The sequence below is a fragment of the Capsicum annuum genome, chromosome 2, assembly GCF_002878395.1.
Source record: "Capsicum annuum cultivar UCD-10X-F1 chromosome 2, UCD10Xv1.1, whole genome shotgun sequence".
NCBI lineage: Eukaryota > Viridiplantae > Streptophyta > Magnoliopsida > Solanales > Solanaceae > Capsicum > Capsicum annuum.
In genome coordinates, this window is record NC_061112.1 from 119,125,087 (window position 1) to 119,142,968 (window position 17,882).

General features: G+C 37.7%; 2 protein-coding genes across 2 annotated transcripts; both read left to right on the forward strand.

Moving 5' to 3' along the window:
- The first annotated feature begins 5,905 nt into the window (after positions 1 to 5,905).
- Positions 5,906 to 7,526, forward strand: LOC107852007 (GDSL esterase/lipase At4g10955-like). The gene is made up of 2 exons (XM_047406715.1): positions 5,906 to 6,330; positions 6,430 to 7,526. The coding sequence occupies exons 1-2, from the start codon at positions 6,194 to 6,196 to the stop codon at positions 7,436 to 7,438; spliced, it is 1,146 nt and encodes a 381-aa protein (XP_047262671.1). The 5' UTR covers positions 5,906 to 6,193; the 3' UTR covers positions 7,439 to 7,526.
- A 1,371-nt stretch (positions 7,527 to 8,897) lies between these two features.
- LOC107861136 lies at positions 8,898 to 13,309 on the forward strand. Its single transcript, XM_047406716.1, has 2 exons — positions 8,898 to 9,661; positions 12,107 to 13,309. The coding sequence occupies exons 1-2, from the start codon at positions 8,916 to 8,918 to the stop codon at positions 12,156 to 12,158; spliced, it is 798 nt and encodes a 265-aa protein (XP_047262672.1). The 5' UTR covers positions 8,898 to 8,915; the 3' UTR covers positions 12,159 to 13,309.
- Positions 13,310 to 17,882: the final 4,573 nt, after the last annotated feature.

Sequence of the window (17,882 nt, forward strand, 5' to 3'; positions counted from 1 at the left end):
ATCAACACCTGTAATCTCCTTCGCTTCAGGTACTACTTCTTCATAAGGAAAGCCTCCGATAGGCAGACCTCCAATCTTGTATAAGTCCCAAAGGGATATGGATAGCTCTCCAACTGAAGTAAGCAATGTGTTGGTAGTTAGACACCAAGCCTCAAAGAATGCCTGTAATATGTTCGAGTTTCGATCACAGGTAAACAGTGAAGCATAAACGGCATCATATGTTTTAGCTGCCTTCAAGGATGGTGCGCTTCTATCCAATATGTCCTCGGCCCATTCCTAATATCCTTGAGTATGACAATATTCACTGGTTCTCTCCATAGTGTCCCCCCAACGTACTTCTCCTTTGAGTACCCGATGTCCTAAGCAATCAAGGGTGCTCGCAATATTCAATTGACGTTGGTTGGGAGTCCGAAGAAGCCAAACTTTTACTGACTGATTAGCACCAATGTCATGTTTTGAAGTCCAATCTGACATATGGAGAGAATTTTGCAAGGGTGGCCACGGATCTGTATACCTGTCTGTTATTGGAGTTTCAATTAATAGCCTAGTTAAAACCGTACCATCATCAGCCTCAATTAGAAGATATTTGTTGTTAAAAGATAAAGATGTGTAGTCTCTAAAGTGAACCATCTCTGCAAGCTGCATAAATGAAAGAATCTTGGTAAGACACAAAGTCAAGATTCGAAAAAAAAATAACAATATACCGGCAAAAGAAAAAAAGCCAAAGAATAAAAAAGGGTTCTTTATGTGTTCGGCTCTGGTGAAATACAATCACGTATACTTGAAGTCGAACTTGTTAGGTCTTAATATGACGGAGGCGAAGTTAAACTCTCGCACCTTAAGCTAACCATTGTAAAGGGTCCATACTTAGAGAATACCATTGCATAAATGCATCAGTAAAGGGCCCATACTTAGAGAAGACCATCGCATAAATGCATCAGTAAAGGGCCCATACTTAGAGAAGATCATTGCATAAATACATCGATGAAAGGGCCCATACTTAAAGAAAATCATACCTTCTTCAAGCAAAGTCTTTCAGTCTTAAGGGGACAGAGGCGAAGTTAAACTCTTACCACCTTAAGCCAGCCAATTATGCACAAGTCTTTCGGTCTTAAGATGAAAGAGGCGAAGTTAAACTCTTACCACCTTAAGCCAGCCAATAGTTGCATATTGTTATTTGTTTCCACCCTACAAAAGAAGAAGAAAAGAAAAGAAAAGAAATCACAAAGGAAAGGAAAAGAAATTACCTTGCTTTTGATTTCAATCGGCCATGACTGCTATTGATATCGTGCAAGCTTTGCAGGTATAAGAAAAAAAATAGTACGCTTATGGGTATTTATAATAATTGTAGGGCGGTTTATACTCCTAATCCTTGATAAATTTTGAGAAGATCATGCCAATTTTGATAAAAGACGGACTATCGGCAGCGGTGGCTATTAGCGAAAGACACAATTAATTTCCTATATAAAGTGGGTCAACCGTTAAAGACTTGGCAGTGGAATTCTGGATTCCCATTCTAATGCAAACTTGCATTGATCGGCCACGTCATGCAAATGAATTGTTTCTCTTTGTTTCTTTTAAAAGAAACAAATTTTAAGAAGCATGAGAACATTATTACTACAAAAGTATTGTTTTTACAATAATGGAAAATAATGAACAACTTTAGGACCCACCAACCATTGAGGTAATTATTTTGAAGTCACCATATGCCTGTGTCTGTGATGTCTTATGTCCAATAAAAAAAAAAAATAAAAAAAAATAAAAAAAAATATATATATATATATATATTAAGCAACACTCAAACAATTGTTGTTGTCGTATTTTTGTTTTAATTTCATGATATTTGAGATGTGTGGAATTAAATGGTAAAATGCAACCCCAAAAAAATGCATCTATTAGCATGTTAATATTTTATGGCGTGCTATAAGTCAGGATGTTTCTAGAATGTTTTCATACTTCAAGACTAGCCTTTAAAAGGTTAAAATATCTCGGCAAGTCTTGAAGTAGGGGGCATTTTTGGGCTATGCAATTTTATTAAATTAAAATTCGTACAAAATTCGGATTTTATTAAATTCAAAATATATCAGTCCCAAATAAATATTGCGGATTAATATAATTGAATTAATTATTTAAGTCCATTGTATGGATTTAAATAAGGCCCAATATTTATTGGGTTAGTCCATTAATTTAGGCTACAAATGATGAGCCCACTTTACTAATCTCAAGATATTGTCATATTCTAGAAGACTAAATAAGCTCCATGTGTCAAATAACGTGGCATGCCAAGTCAAGTGAAGAGCCAATAGGACTGTGCCACATGTCAAAATGATGCAGCAGTCCCATGAAATAAAAACCCATAAAAAGGCGCCACATCACTTGCATCTTATTGGTCAAAGGAAGTCCATATTCATCACGACTCTTCCTTTTCTACAACTATAAATAGGAGTCTCATAATTCAGAAAAAGGCGCCCTAGAACTCTAACAAGTTGCAAGAGAAAGCTCGTGGATCAAACTCCGCAATTTCTCTAAAAAGCTCAAGCAGTCAAAGCAAGTTCATCAAGATTCAAGATCAAGTCCCTCAAATCAAGAAATCAAGTTCAAATTCAAGATCAAGCTCGAAGCCCTTGAATTTATATTTGAAAAGGCGAATCAGAGGATTCATAGAGATTGTACCACTCACATATTGAAATCAATAAATTGATTGTTGCAGTATATTTTCTTATCTCAATTATTTATTTTTGGCCTCGAGAATTTTATTGTCCAACAAATTCTGGCACGCTCAGTGGGACAATCTCTACCTCTCATCTCAACTTTTCAGACTTTGAAGATTAAGAACACTGAAATGACTTCCAAGAAGATCAACTCTCAATCAACTGCTCTCAAGGTTGCTGATTCAAAGTTCTCTGCTCAAGTAGAGAGAATCCTTGGTGTTATTTTTGAAAGCTTAGGAGCAGTTACAAGGAGCAAGGCGGGCTTGCTAGGACTACAAACACATCCAGTGTCGTCCTCTCTAACTCCAATTTTTGGAACTTCAACCCCGAAAAGAACGAAGACAAATGCAAGTTCTTCGGAAGGAGGAAGCAGTGTGGTGGAATCGCTTAAGAAGACTCTTGCTCTACTTGAGCATTTTGGTTCCAAGTACTCTGGCGCAAAGAACGATGGTCGTTCAAGCAACTCATCATCTCCAACTACACAATGTAAGTTGAGCACTTCAAAGGTTAATTTGCGCAATAATCCTTACTACTCTCCAACATCTCCAGTGATTATTCAAGCAATGGTGACTGATGCCTCGTTTATGGAGGAGCAGCTTGCGAATCTAGCAAAGGCAATTGAGGGCCTGACCCAATGTTCAGAACCAAGATGCTCGAATTGATAAGATAGTGGATAGGGTGGAAGTCCTGATAGACGGAGAGTCTAGCCATGCACCTGTAAAATCTCCAGAGGTTCATGAAACAGGAAATCCTATGAAACAAACACCACCGTCTAAAGAGGTGCAAGTTTCTGCTGAGGGAATGATCCCGATTGAGCAATTGAGGGATTTTATTGAAGGGACCCTCAAAGATAAGTATGATGTTGTCACCAAGTCTTCCCTTGCGTATGCTAAGCCCTACACTGTGAGGATAGATAGCCTCAAAATGCCCGCCGGCTATCAACCCCCTAAATTGCAACAATTTGAGGGGAAAGGGAACCCAAAACAGTATGTCACACACTTTGTTGAGACATGTAATAATGCTGGAACTTACGGTGACTATCTTGTCAAACAGTTTGTTCGTTCCCTAAAGGGAAATGCCTTTGATTGTTATACGGATCTCGAGCCTAACTCCATCGATAGTTGGGAGCAATTAGAGCATGATTTCCTGAATCGTTTCTATAGCACAAGGCGTACGGTAAGCATGGTAGAGCTCACAAATACTCGGCAAAGAAAGGACGAGCCAGTCATCGACTTCATCAATCGATGGAGAAATGCGAACCTAAACTGTAAAGATAGGCTCAGTGAAGCTTCTGCAATAGAGATGTGCGTCCAAGGAATGCATTGGGGGCTTCTCTACATCTTGCAAGGAATCAAACCAAAATTCTTTGAAGAGTTAGCTACTCGTGCTCATGACATGGAGTTGAGCATGTCTTCTGCTGGAAAGGAAGGAGCACCTATACATGACCCTCGAAGGGGAAATGATAAGCAAGAATCCAAAAGATGGGATAAGTTTGTCCCCAAAAATGATAACAAGGAATCTATGAATGTTGATGTGTCTCCTGTGAAAGTCACCACAAAGGTGAGCAAGAAGCAACGTGTGAAGACTACTTCTGGAGCATGCCCAAATTAGAAAACTTTAAAGGAGATGCAAGAAAAGGAATATCCCTTTCTTGATTCTGATGTTGCTAAGATTTTTGGTGAACTCCTTCAGCATAAGCTCATCGAACTCCCAGAGATGAAGCGTCCTAATAAAGCTGGAAGGACCAATGACCCTAATTATTGCAAATATCATAGGCTCATAAGTCACACTCTGGAGAAATGTTTTGTCTTTAAAGATAAAGTCATGCAACTGGCAAAAGAAAAGAAAATCTTCTTCGACAATGAGACAGTCAGTTCTCATCAAATCTCTATCACTTTTGGCTCGCTCGACCCGGTTCAGATTTGTGTCAAAAAGCATAATGAGAAGATATTAGAGCCCGACAGGTCTGAAGACGATGATAGAGGTTGGACTCTGGTGACCAGACGCAGATGCAAGAAGATGAGCCTGAGAAAGAAGACATACGAGCAGCCAACCGAAAAAAGAATGGTGAAGAAACTAAGGAAACAGAAGTTGGTTGAACTTCCAAAGAAGACAAGGGTAACAGAGCTTCACCATCAGAAACCTCGGCGTCTGGTGACTTTAGAGGAATTCTTACCGAGTTGGTTTCGTGTAAAGACTGCCCAAGTCAACCTTGAGGCATCTTGTTTTAATACCGCCAAAGAGGGGGGCAAAGGGTGAGAATCTATCCATGGAGGTTCCTTCACCTTCCGAAAAGCTTGCTCAAACTCTTGGCGAAGAGGCACATGTGTGTGATACAAAAATCACATTCACAAATAACGATCTTCTGCTTGGTGAGACCCTACATAACCACCCCCAGATCTCGAACAAGTAGCAAGAGAAAGCTCGTGGATCAAACACCGCAATTTATCTAAAAAGCTCAAGCATTCAAATCAAGTTCATCAAGATTCAAGATCAAGACCGCAATATTCAAGATCAAGCTCAAAAGCCCTTGAATTCAAGCACAAGTCAAGATCAAATTCCTCAAATCAACAAATCAAATTCAAATTCAAGATCAAGCTTTAAGTCCTTGAAATTATATTTGAAAAGGCGAATCAGACACAAATTCATGAGATATTCATAAATCTCGAATATCTCAAAGGTCAAAGGGATCAAAACCCCCTCTTCTTGATTAATCAAATAAATCAAGAAGATCGACAAATCCTCTTTTCATGGAGATCAAATTCAAATATTCCAATGTTCGAGAAATACGCCACTAACGACCCTCGAATTATGGAGAAATTCAAATGTTCTTATGTTCAAGAAATACGTCACTAACGGCCCTCGAATTAAGGAGAAAATCAAGAGAGAAGAATTAAGGGAGAATAAAATTATTATTTCTTTGTATTTTTATTTGTGGTTGAAATTTATTTTCCATGAATCAAATTATGTTGAAAACACAAAGTGCCTGCTAAAAATTAGGATGAAACGATTGATATATATAGAGAGAGAGATGTATTCCTAGAGCATTATGCTCGTTTTCTTTTAGGCCATTCGCAGCAAAACAGAATCAGATTCTGTGGTAAGCTGATCCATAGGAATAATAGAGTAAGATCTAAGCATGTCTATTCTTTATTAATGCACATGCATGTCCTAATTTCAAGACTAATTTAGCAAGGGTGACTCTACTTTACCAAGCACAAGATAAACACTTTGCCTCTTTCGGCACAACTAAAAATTTGTTAGGCTTATCCTCACATTCCTTCACAATAGAACTTTGAACCTTTCACTTGTTAAAATACAATATGTGCAATAGTATGTGCTATTCTTTCTGTTGTTATAATATGTATATAAGATATGGTGGAAGAATCCATATTCACTGGTATCCGATGCCATACACAAATTATATGAAGGCTGGTTTCTCAAGTACTGTTGCCTAATTAAGAAAAAGAAGTGCCTAAATCATGAGAACATATTGGTCCTTCGGAAAGAATTCCAGGGAGAGAAACCATTCTTTCCAACACCATCCCAAGGCCTTCCATGTATTCGGTCCTCGACACATTTCTTCTCCCGGATGGAGAGAACTCATCAGCTCCAGTTGGTTAGTTCCGTTTATCCTTTAATGTCTTTGTTCAGATTTCTATTCCTTGTACTACTTATCATGATGTATAGTGATCTGTAACCTGATTGGAGTGTGCAGGAAGGACGAAAGCTACCAAAGAGTGGTGATGGCCTGCTTTGTACAAGCAGTTTACTTGCTTGAACTTGACAGACAAGAAAATAGAAACGGCACAGAAGCTGCCCTTGCACCACAGTGGTGGACACCCTTTAAGTACAAACTGGTTGAAGCCCTTGTAGATGAAAGAGATGGTTCGATATTTGCTGCAGTTTTGGAGTGGGATCAAACAGCAGCCCTGGCTGATTTTATACCCATAAGGCCAATTGGTGCACCAAAAGTGGTATTAGCCATCAGAGGAACACTCTTGAAGAACCCCACAATAAGGAGGGATATCGAGGATGATCTACGTTACTTGGCGTGGGAAAGTCTCAAAGGGTCCTTCAGATTTGACAGGATCTTATCGGCTCTAAAATCAATCTTCTTCAACCTGCAAGGGAGCAAAAATGTGTCCATCACAGGACACTCATTAGGAGCTGGTTTTGCTCTGGAGGTATACAAGGCGTTAGCCGCCGAAGGAACTTATGTAGAAGCACATCTTTTCAATCCACCATCTGTTTCATTGGCCATGAGTTTGAGGATCTTGAGCGGAAAAGCTGGATTTGTGTGGAAAAGGTTCAAATCGATGCTCCCTTCTAACTCAGAGTATCAAAGCAGGAGCGTCGCTGAGGGTGCAGCTGAAGCTACAGAATCAAGAATCACTTCAGAGCTCAAGCAAATGCTGCCTATGGCTCATTTGTATGTTAACACAAGTGACTACATCTGTTGCTACTATAATTACCCAGATGGAGTACAAAACAGTGGTATTAAGGAGAGAGAAGCAAAACCTGGTGGAAATGGGCTAAGCGGGGTAAAACTTTTTGTGGTGTCAAAAGGAAAGCAGAGGTTTCTTGAGGCACATAGGCTGAAACAATGGTGGTCTGATGACTTGGAGCTCCAAATGGCTCTCAATAACAGCATGCTGATAAGTAGGCAGCTCAATTCCTTGTACATCATTCAAGTTCCAAAACAAACTCAAGGCTATAGTCTTTAAAAGAAAATCTCTGCCATTTGGCACTTTTATCCTTCAAATTAAAGTGGATATAAAACAATTATGCATTTCTTCCTTTAAGTTCAAGTGATACTGGCATATGTACTTTAATTTGGGCTGGTAAAGATTGAAATTTCAAAACAAAAGATTGTTAAAGGCTTGAGATTCTGCATTTGACTTATGAATGAATTGATTAACCTCCTATATATAAACATTTCACTTGTTAAAACCACATTTGCCATCTTGCATAAGGATTTGGCGAAAGATGGAACGAATTAGAACTAATAAGGCATACATGACCTGCCTATTTGTGCAGAAGGTTCTGTTTGCATTTCTACACAGCAGATTTGGTTAATCCAACACAAGATATATTGTCAAGATTTTGACATAAATCCAACACAATCTTTCATTGATTTACCCTTGCTTACTGCACCTACAACTACTTTTTTCTTTTGGACAAAGTAATTGTTGATTATTCTCTTCCAACAACTAAGAATTCCCTACCTTGTGTTCCAAAATTCAGAATTGAACAGCATAGCAATTTCTTATTGTTAATCATCACCCAAGAGACAACATGTGTCTTTTTTTGGATAAATACATGATAGGGCCAAGCATATTTGGCCTCTAAAAGCGTGTAAAGTTAGATTTTAAGCCTAAGTTACACCCCAAAAATTAGCTTAAAGGAGAAAGATTGTTCAAATCTTATAAAAAAATCATGCATTTCATTGACCACCGATTCATGAGACTTTTTCTCATTCTTTAGAACCTATCTACATAAGTACTCAATATGCCAACGCTCTGCCCAATTAGATAAATTAAATTTGATTTTGATAAAACTAAGGTTTCATTTGCAAAAGGAAATCAAAATAGGAAGTCCATATTTTTTTGTTTTAAAACTGACATGTCTCTGTCGGGTCCCCAATTGTGGCACAAAAGACAAAAATGCTTTTTCGGAACTTCCTTAAATCCTTCAAAACACTAAAACCCCATTCTGCTTTGCCAACACTACTGCTGTGATTTCGCAAAGAGAGATGGCTCCTAAAGGCAAAGGAAATGGGAAGAAGAAAGGGAAAAGTAACGGGAATTCCAAAGAAACAAAATTCAAAGCAACTTCCGACTTGTATTTCCCAAAAGAAATCATCTTTGATATCCTCTCTCGTCTCCCTGTGAAGACCCTTTTACGATTCAGGTGTGTTTGCAAGCAGTGGCGGAAGCTCATTTCTAAGCCAAACTTCATAGCTGCCCATTTCCGCTGCTCTTCCTCTTTGCAGCGTTCCGGTTCGTCCCTTATTATAGGCAGCCTCCATCAAGAGTCCAATAATCATGTACTCTCACTATACAACCCGCCTGATTCACTTGTCGAGCTGGACAATCCTTTTCCTTGCTTCTTTCCTAATATGTACATTTGGGTCCTTGCAATGGCATTGTGTGTCTCTTTAGTCCACCTTGGGGTGAATTGATTACCCTGTGGAACCCGGCAATGAAACAGTATAAAATGGTCCAGCTCTCTGAAAGTTTACCCATTCAGGGACTGCACTCTTTGGCGTCGGTTGGAATGGCTTTTGATTACCAACAAAATGATTTGTTGGTCTTGAGAATCTTTTGTGTCAGGCTATTGTCTCCAGTCCCGAACCACATTGAAATGTATTCTACCAAGAGTGGCAGATGGAAGAAGCTGAAAAATGAGATGATTTTTTATATTGGTGAGTTTATTTGCAATGCGATTGTTAAAGGGGTGCCTTATTGGTTGGTTTGTATGCCTGACAAATTTGGAGTGCGAGCTGTGTTTATGCGCTTTGATGTGCGCAAAGAAGTATTTGAGAAGTTACCATCAATAGGAAGGCGTAGGCAGCATCAATTTCTTGTGGACTTGGAGGATTCTCTATGTATGTTAGATTGGGATCACAAAGACAATTGCCATATAGATGTTTGGGTACTAGATGATGTAGATGGTTGGAGTATGCAATACAGTGTTGGAACGCCATTCAGGTTTGACCAAATCTTGGGTTGTTTGAGGAATGGTGACGTTATAGCTGAGAATGATAAAGGAGTGGTATTCTTGTGTGATTCCATAACTAGTTCAGTCAAGGAGAAATTCAGCCTTGATACTAAGGAGGGATCATATGTGGTTGTTGACTATTCAGAGAGCCTATTTCTGTTCGGAGGGATGCTACCAGTTAAGAAGCAAGATGTTCAAGATAAAGTGGCACGCAAAAAACTCACGAGGTTTTTGTAATCAAACTACCTTTATACTCTAGTTTATGTTACTATATTCTTGTTATGTGTAGATTGTAGCTCCCACGTTTAGATGTTGTCATTGCTTCAGAAGTTAAATATCTTATGTGAACATGTACGTGTTCTACATGTACTCTGGGAACTTAGCACATTAACTCTGGCGTGTTAATTATTGTGTGAACTACTTCTATTGATTACTTTAGTTAATTCTGTGCCATTGGTTTGAGATGTTTGTGTTTAAGTGATGTGTTTTGCTTATAACACCATAACATATACCAATTAAATGAAAAGAAAAAAGAGAGATGATGGAGAATCTGTTGAGAAGTTTACATTTATGCAAGGTATGTATTCTTACTATAATATGTCTATAGCATTGGTCCAAAGGTCTCAGCAAATGTACTTGTAGTTGTAACAAACTGCTCTGTGAACTATTCGTGACACGCACTAGCTTAGCCGAACACCACCAATTAAGAAAAATTGGTCCAGTTCTGTTGATCTTTCCTTATGAAAAATAGTGTTTGATTGATCTTGCTGAAGAATCTTTGATACCTAATAAAAGGATAAACACATACGGAGAACTGTATTCCCTGGTCTTGGCCGCTTTTAGCTTTTCAGCTGGACTTTGTATCAATAATGATAAATGTGAAGTACTATCAGAAAAATATATGGTACTTGGAATCATTCTTAAAAACAGAAGAATAGACGGAACTTGGAAGTCAACAATAAGTCATTTTGTCACAGAAAAGTAGTAATAAGACATTGATCCAGCAACTGTAGAGCTATGATAATTTTTAGCGACGGAAACTTAGAAAATCTATAAACTTTGATTCCTGCACTGTGTTTACTTGTCTTCTATGATACAACTGCTTTTCCATTCATATAATAGCAAGATATTTGCACTTCTATGATACAACTGCTATTCCCCTTGATTGCTCCCCCCAACCCCCAAAATCTCTTGTTCTCCCTCTTGACTGATGAAAGTAGAAGAAAATTTGTTGCCTTTATACAATTACTAATTTCCTCCTTTGATAATTGTCTATCAATCTTTGGACAAAGAATTGAGTGGTCATAATTTTGGCATCTGTAGACAATTATTATATAATCTGTAGTGTGGAGAGCGAGTCTGAAGTAAATAAGTGATGTCAGGAACGGTAACAAAGGTGCTTTTTGTAACACCCCAACTTGCTGGGTATATAAGTCTCACTCCCTAGTGACGCGTTTTAAAGCCGTGCGGGCCTAGGCCCAAAGCGGACAATATCACTAGTGGGTTGGGACGTGGCAGGGGTATCTTGGGCCTGTGTGGTTCGGGATGCCCGTCGCGGCCAGGGCCTCGGGTCGGGTCCAGGAACGGTAACAAAGGTGCTTCTTGTAACACCCCGACTTAGGAAGGAGTCCCACATCGGCAAAACACAAGAGGGATGCTGGGTATATAAGTAAGAAAGTCTCACTCCCTAGTGACGTGTTTTAAAGCCGTGTGGGCCTGGGCCTAGAGCGGACAATATCACTAGTGGGTTGGGAGTTACAGGGTCTCTCGGGCCTTCGTGGTTCAGGATGTCCGTCTCGGCCAGGGCCCCGTCTCCTTTGTCAGCCCTGTTGATGTGGGTCAGAGTTCAAACTGAGTGTAGGCGAATCTCGGTAAGGCAGGGCAAACCTCAGTCCTGAGTGTAGGCGAATCCCATTCGATGGGGCAAACCTCAGCGAGGACGCTGAGTCGCTGAGTCCATTAGGGGGGTGTATGTAACATCCCAACTTAGGAAAGAGTCTCGCTGAGTCGCTGAGTCCATTAGGGGGGTGTATGTAACATCCCAACTTAGGAAAGAGTCCCACATCCCAACTTAGGAAAGAGTCCCACATCGGCAAAACACAGGAGGGAACGCTGAGTCCATAAAGGGGTGCATGTAACACCCCAACTTAGGAAGGAGTCCCACATCGGTAAAACACAGGAGGGATGCTGGGTATATAAGTAATAAAGCTTTACTCCCGGAGTCTCTCGGGCCTTCGTGGTTCGGGATGCCCGTCTCGTCCAGGGCCCCGGTCGGGTCGTGACACTTCTAGTATGAAAATTCACAAGGAAGTGAAGGAGAGCATGGAAGAAGCTCTTTTAGTACTTGAAGATAATATGAAAAGAGAGTGTTTGATGGAGTGGAACTTCTTTTTACAGCTTAGTGGAACATTTTTGTTCTTTGGATGCTATTTGTAACCAGACATGCTTTCATATAAGACTTTTTGTGTACTTTTTTGTTCTTCGGATATTGTCGGATTACATCTAATATAGCAGTTAGTGTAGATGCTAATAGTAAAGAAACATGTTTTCTTATAGGATTTCTACCTTTTGCACACATCTTGTATGTTGAATTTTCCCATTACATCAATATACTTTTAACTCTAAAAAGGATATTTTGAGCCACTTACACTTTTGTTTTGGGGATGATGCAGGGCTTGCTTAAAGTTCTTGACAGGACAACCCTCAGGAATCGTCATGTCCTGATTGCCCCTTTTGGCTGACCTCAGGGATGGCATGAAAAACTTTTTGATGTCTTTTTAGTTGGAAGATAGCATGTACGTAGTGTTTTGGTGAATTCATGTTTGTGGTATAATACTTTTTTGAGTTTTTTTTCCCGCTTCGTAACATCTATCTTTATGTTCCCTTCACTCGATGTTTGCCCTGTACTTCTTTTTGTTTCGTAGTTATTTGTCTATGTGAACTGGTCTGACTTCATGTGTAAACCAAAAGACTTCAAAAGATGATGGCCTTTACATTATGAATTTGAAGGAGATATGTGCAAATGCAGCTTACATTTGTCGACAGAGTAGAGAAGAATGTGAATATATTCTGTGTTTTGAATGAATGAAAAATGTACACACACTATGCGAGGAAGTACTACTACTTGTGCTAACTACCAATTAGTTATCCCTAACTAACACTCTAGCTGCACACTAGCAACTCTTATATAATTGATTGCAATGTTTCAAGTAAAAGAGCTGACTGACTTATTATTTCATTAGCCACAAAGTTTTAGCAGGTATTAGATTAAAAATTTATATTTAATTGTCTCTTGGGATCTGGCATAGAATGACCGGAAACTTTTCATATATATCTGGAGATCACATACAAGCATGGAGAAGTCTTTGGAATTCCAGTTTTCGCAAGAACCTCAAGATCAATGACACATAACAAGAGCTATGAAAACTTCCGTGATTTCTATTTTTGCACACACATAATTCCAGTTTGAAGCTGTCTATCAAATTCCAGTTCAGGAAAGAGTGAAATTCAAAAGGTATTGCATTTGAAGAATGATTTGGATCGTTGTTCAGTAATTCGGGGTGCTACAATATCATCATCCAAAAGATAACATGTGCGCGTTGTTTGCCATGATTCACCAAATAGATGTGCTGTGCATTATACTACTGAGCATGTATTTGTAAGAACTGGCAAAGGGAGAAATGGCAGTGGCAAGTCAAAAGCATTATACATTATACTACTCTTCTTCTTTGCAGCTTTCCAGTTCATCCCTTATTATATACAGCCGTCATCACAAGTCCAATGATCATGTACTCTCACAATACGACCCGCCTGAATAATTTTGTGTCGGGCTAATGACTACAGTCCCGAACCACATTGAAATGTATTCTACTCTACAAAGAGTGGCAGATGGAAGAAGCTGAAAATGAGATTGTTGAGTTTACTTGCAATGCCATTGTTAAAAGGGTTGCCTTATTGGTTGGTTTTGTTCTTCAGATATTGTTGGAGTACTTCTAATATTGCAGTTAGTATAGATGCTAATAGGAAAGAAACATTCTTTCGTATAGGATTTCTACCTTTTGCATACATCTTGTATGTTGAATTTTACTTTCCCATTACATCAAATATCCTTTACACTTAAAAAAGATATTTTGGGAAGCTTACAAACATTTTTTATGTTTTGGATGATGCAGGGCTTGCTTAAAGTTCTTGATGGGACAACCCTCATAAATCGTCATACCCTGATTGCCCCTTTTTGGCTAACCTCAGAGATGGCATGAAAAACTTTTTGGTGTCATTTTAGTTTGGCAAAATTAACTTCTGAACTCCTGTACTATGTCGGTTTTGTAAGTTGAATACTTCTATTTATATGGTTGTCATCTTAACTCTTCAGCTCAATAAAATTCAACATTTTAAACCCTTTGACCGTTGACTTAATCTATGTGGCATTAAAAATGCTGACTAGGCTAAAACGCATGTAGTCACGCGCGTATGAGAGAGTGAGACACATTTTTTCAGCTTTTTAAATTTAAAAATAATTTTAAAAATTAAAAAAAATATATTTTTAAAAAATTTAACATTTTTTCAGCTTTTAAATTTTAAAAATATTTTTAAAAATTTTTTAAAAAATAAAATAAAAAAACCCTCCCCTCCCCTAGCCTCGTCCAACACCCCACCCCCTCGCCCATCATCCCCCCACCCCATCCACCAGTCCAGTCCACCATCGCCCCCCACCCCATCCACCAGTCCACCACTATTCCCCACCCCATCCAGCACCCTCCCCGTACCCCACCCCGTTCCCCCGTCCTTTACCCTTTCCTCATCCCCCACCCCCCACCCCGTCTTCCACCATCCCCAAGCAACACAACCACCACCACACTAGCGTTCTTCCCCCACCCCACTGCAGCATCACAAAAATCATGGAATCAATTCAAACCAAACACCATGGAATCAATTCAAAAAAAAAAAAAACTCAAATTTCAATTTCATTTCAATTTTATCATGGAATCATAATCTACTAACAAAATCTCAAAGACATAAGTTACTCTTAATTTAACTGATCAAACAAATTCAAGAAAAGAATACAGTCAAAGATGTTTATTACTTTACCATGAAATTATCTGCTAACAAAAAAAAATCTAAAATTTCACACCAAATAACTAAAATATTCAATATATAAACTGGGTATTATGGATCTTGAATTCATATGATTTTTTTTATATATATAAAATTTAACAATTTTAATTGCATTTTTTGATTTATTAGAAGTAGAATAAAGAAAAGAAGAGAAACACAAGAGAAGAAAAAAGAAGAGAAGAGAAAGAGAGTAGAAACAGAAGAAGAGAGAGAAGGAGGAGAATCGGACAAAGAGAAAGAAAAAAAGGAAGAGAGAGAAGGGAGAGAAGAGAGGGAGAAGGTGGGGGTGGGGGATTGTTTTTATTTATTTATTTATTGTTTATTTATTTTAATATTTAATATTTTTATATATAAAAATGACGTGGAAGATGACATGGCGAGAGTGTATTATACTCACCAAAAAAGTGTTTAAATTATTTTTATTTTTTTTGTGGATTCAGAGATTCAGATGATAAATATGTAAGTAGAGGTGTTCAATTTACAAAATTAGCATAGTATTATAAGAGTTCAGAAGGTCATTTTGTCTTTTAATTTTTTTGGTGAATTCATGCTTGTGGTATAATACTTTTTGAGTTTTTTTTTTCCGCTTCGTAACATCTATCTTTATGTTTTATTATGGTTCAAATGCATATTTTCTAAATAAATTAACTCAGTCTCTGTTAAGGGCATCCAAAAATTATCAAATTCTTTTTTGTTATTTTGATTTAAGTTCACCCAATCCTCTAAGCCCTTATTCTAGACAAGTAGGCCTATGGTTAAAAGCTACTTGACTTTAAGGAGAGGAACATCGAAATCGTTTTATTGATTTTTGTGTTGTAGACTTTCAACTAGTATGGATTAGAGCTGTAAGAATGGACTGGCCCAATCTAATCTTAGCGGGTTAGATAATTAAATGGACTAAGATGGGCTAGCCCTTTTAACTAAAGAACCTTTAAAATAGCGGCCCAACTCAGCCCTAAGCGGGCCGCGGGTTGGGACGGGTTGACCCTTCAAAAAAAATAAAATCAATCCAAAACATGATAAATAAAAATATTGTAAGTACTAGACTATCACCAATTTTTATGGCTTCACTTTAATATGTCTCCTACTAATTTTTAGCATGTTATAGGCATCTTACTAATACCTTTAAGGGTCGTCAGGTTGGGAAAGAGTTATTCCGGGATAATTAATCTTGGAATTAGATATTTCACCATGTATACAAATACTTTATCTTATCACTATGATGTAAATGGTGCGATAAATAATGTCGGTACTAAGTAATAGCTCACACCAAACATGGGATAAAACAATCCTTCATTTATCTTAGACTATTCATTCCTTATACCTCACACCAAACTATCCCTTAATTGTAATTAGCTCATGACATTTACTGTAATAAGCAAAGAAATGATGATTAACTACAAATTCCATAAAAATGTTCTAATATGGTTAAGATGATAAATACAAATATACACAAAGTATCTACATAAAAACAACAATATTATAACAAATGAGAGCCTAAATTTAAAGAACAGAATATTGCATTAATTAAAGGCAACAACTACTAAACCATCACGAGTAAAAACAATTTTTTGAAGTTCACAACTAAAAGCAGCTTACCGGTCATTTCAAACACACACTAAGAACTTTCAAAAAATTAGTATCAACCGAAGAATGGATAAAAAAATAAGTAGCTAATTAGAAAAGATTGACAAAATTCTAATTCCTAATAAATAAATGACCAACTTAAAAATATTTAATAGTTATTTTTAACGTCTCACCCCATGGGCTAGCCTCTGAGGCTGACGAGTTAGGCCTCTTAGGTCAGCCTCAGAGGACGACGAGCCAAGTGAGGCTGAGCTTATAAGCCTAGTTTCTAAATGGGCTGAAAACACTTAGCCCAACCGCACTTAGTTAAAGGGTTAGGTTGGGCCGGCCTCATGGGCGAAACCTATTTTGACAGGTCTAGTATGGATGATGAAAGACAGACCATTTTTCGAGACCTATTCTCTTAAATAGTTGTGCTAACTAATGGGTGATCGTCGATATGATCAGATACGAAGCAACAACTTCACGATGCAATGATCATATGACAAGGCGAACTAGAATACGCTGACTGATTAAGGTAACGATAGGTTCCAATCGAAAGGCGCGCACGCGTACGCTAGAAAGACGTATAGATAAGTCGAAGAATTCTTGAGTATCTACACTAGATCCGATCAGTCTCGTAATAGAAAATTTTTTATGATAAAATTGTCACCACAATTCAATTTTTCCAATAAACAACTCTAGGCTCCTCATTATTTAGTATAAGGAAGACTATATTTTATTCTATCTTTTCGAAAATTCAGATCATTACTTCGGATTTGCATTAGTCCTATTTCAAGTGCAGGTCTCTTAAATAAAGACCTCATTTTTTTTTATTTATCCTCGTTTCTCATTTTGTTGATTGGAAGACAATCTTACATATTACTAGAACCAATCTATACTTAATTTTTTTTTCCTTCTAAGTATCAGATTATTTTTCACAAAAAATTGTTATCTATCTAATTTGATTGTTAATCTACAATAAATTAACCGTCAACAAATAAAAAGCAACAAATCATTTAACTAACTAGAATATTGAGGGAATAATGATGTAGCCGTCACAATTTAAGTAGTAACTGTTTTTATGAAAACGTTAAACCTGAAAGACTCTTTTTCCACACTTTCTTCTTTTACAATTCAAATAACAGTTGATTGTCTTCTTCAACCTCTGGCCAATTCTTGAACTGAGAAAAAATAGCGCCGAAAGAAAAAAGAAAGAAGAAAGGGAAAGGAAGTTCCACAAAAACGGAAAACAGAGCTCAAGAACCATCATCCAACTGTATTTTTAAACCAGAAATCATCTCTAACATCCTCTCTCGACTTCCTCTAAAGATCCTTTTACAATTCAGGTCTGTTTGCAAGCATTGGAAGAAGCTCATTTCTAAGTTCGATTTCATCGTCACCCATTACCGCTATTATAATACTACTAAGCATGTTTTGTGAAAAAAAAAATCCCAGAGAAATGTCATATCAAGTCAAATGCTGATAAAAACAAGCATAAAAAGAACCTGGTCCAGCAATCTGTTTGGCTTTCAAAATAAGCTGAGAAAAAAATAGTCTGACACACTAAATTTCTTGTTGTGCATGGAGTCTAGGAAAGGATCGGACCACTAGCTGAAAAACAAAAATTGAGGATAAATCATACATACATTTTTACTATTTGCAAGATTACAAGTTAAAAAATCAAAATGCACTATATCTTGTAAGTGTGTAAAATTAGGTTTTTGGCTTAACTGACACCCCCAAAAGTTAGCTCAAAGTGAGAAG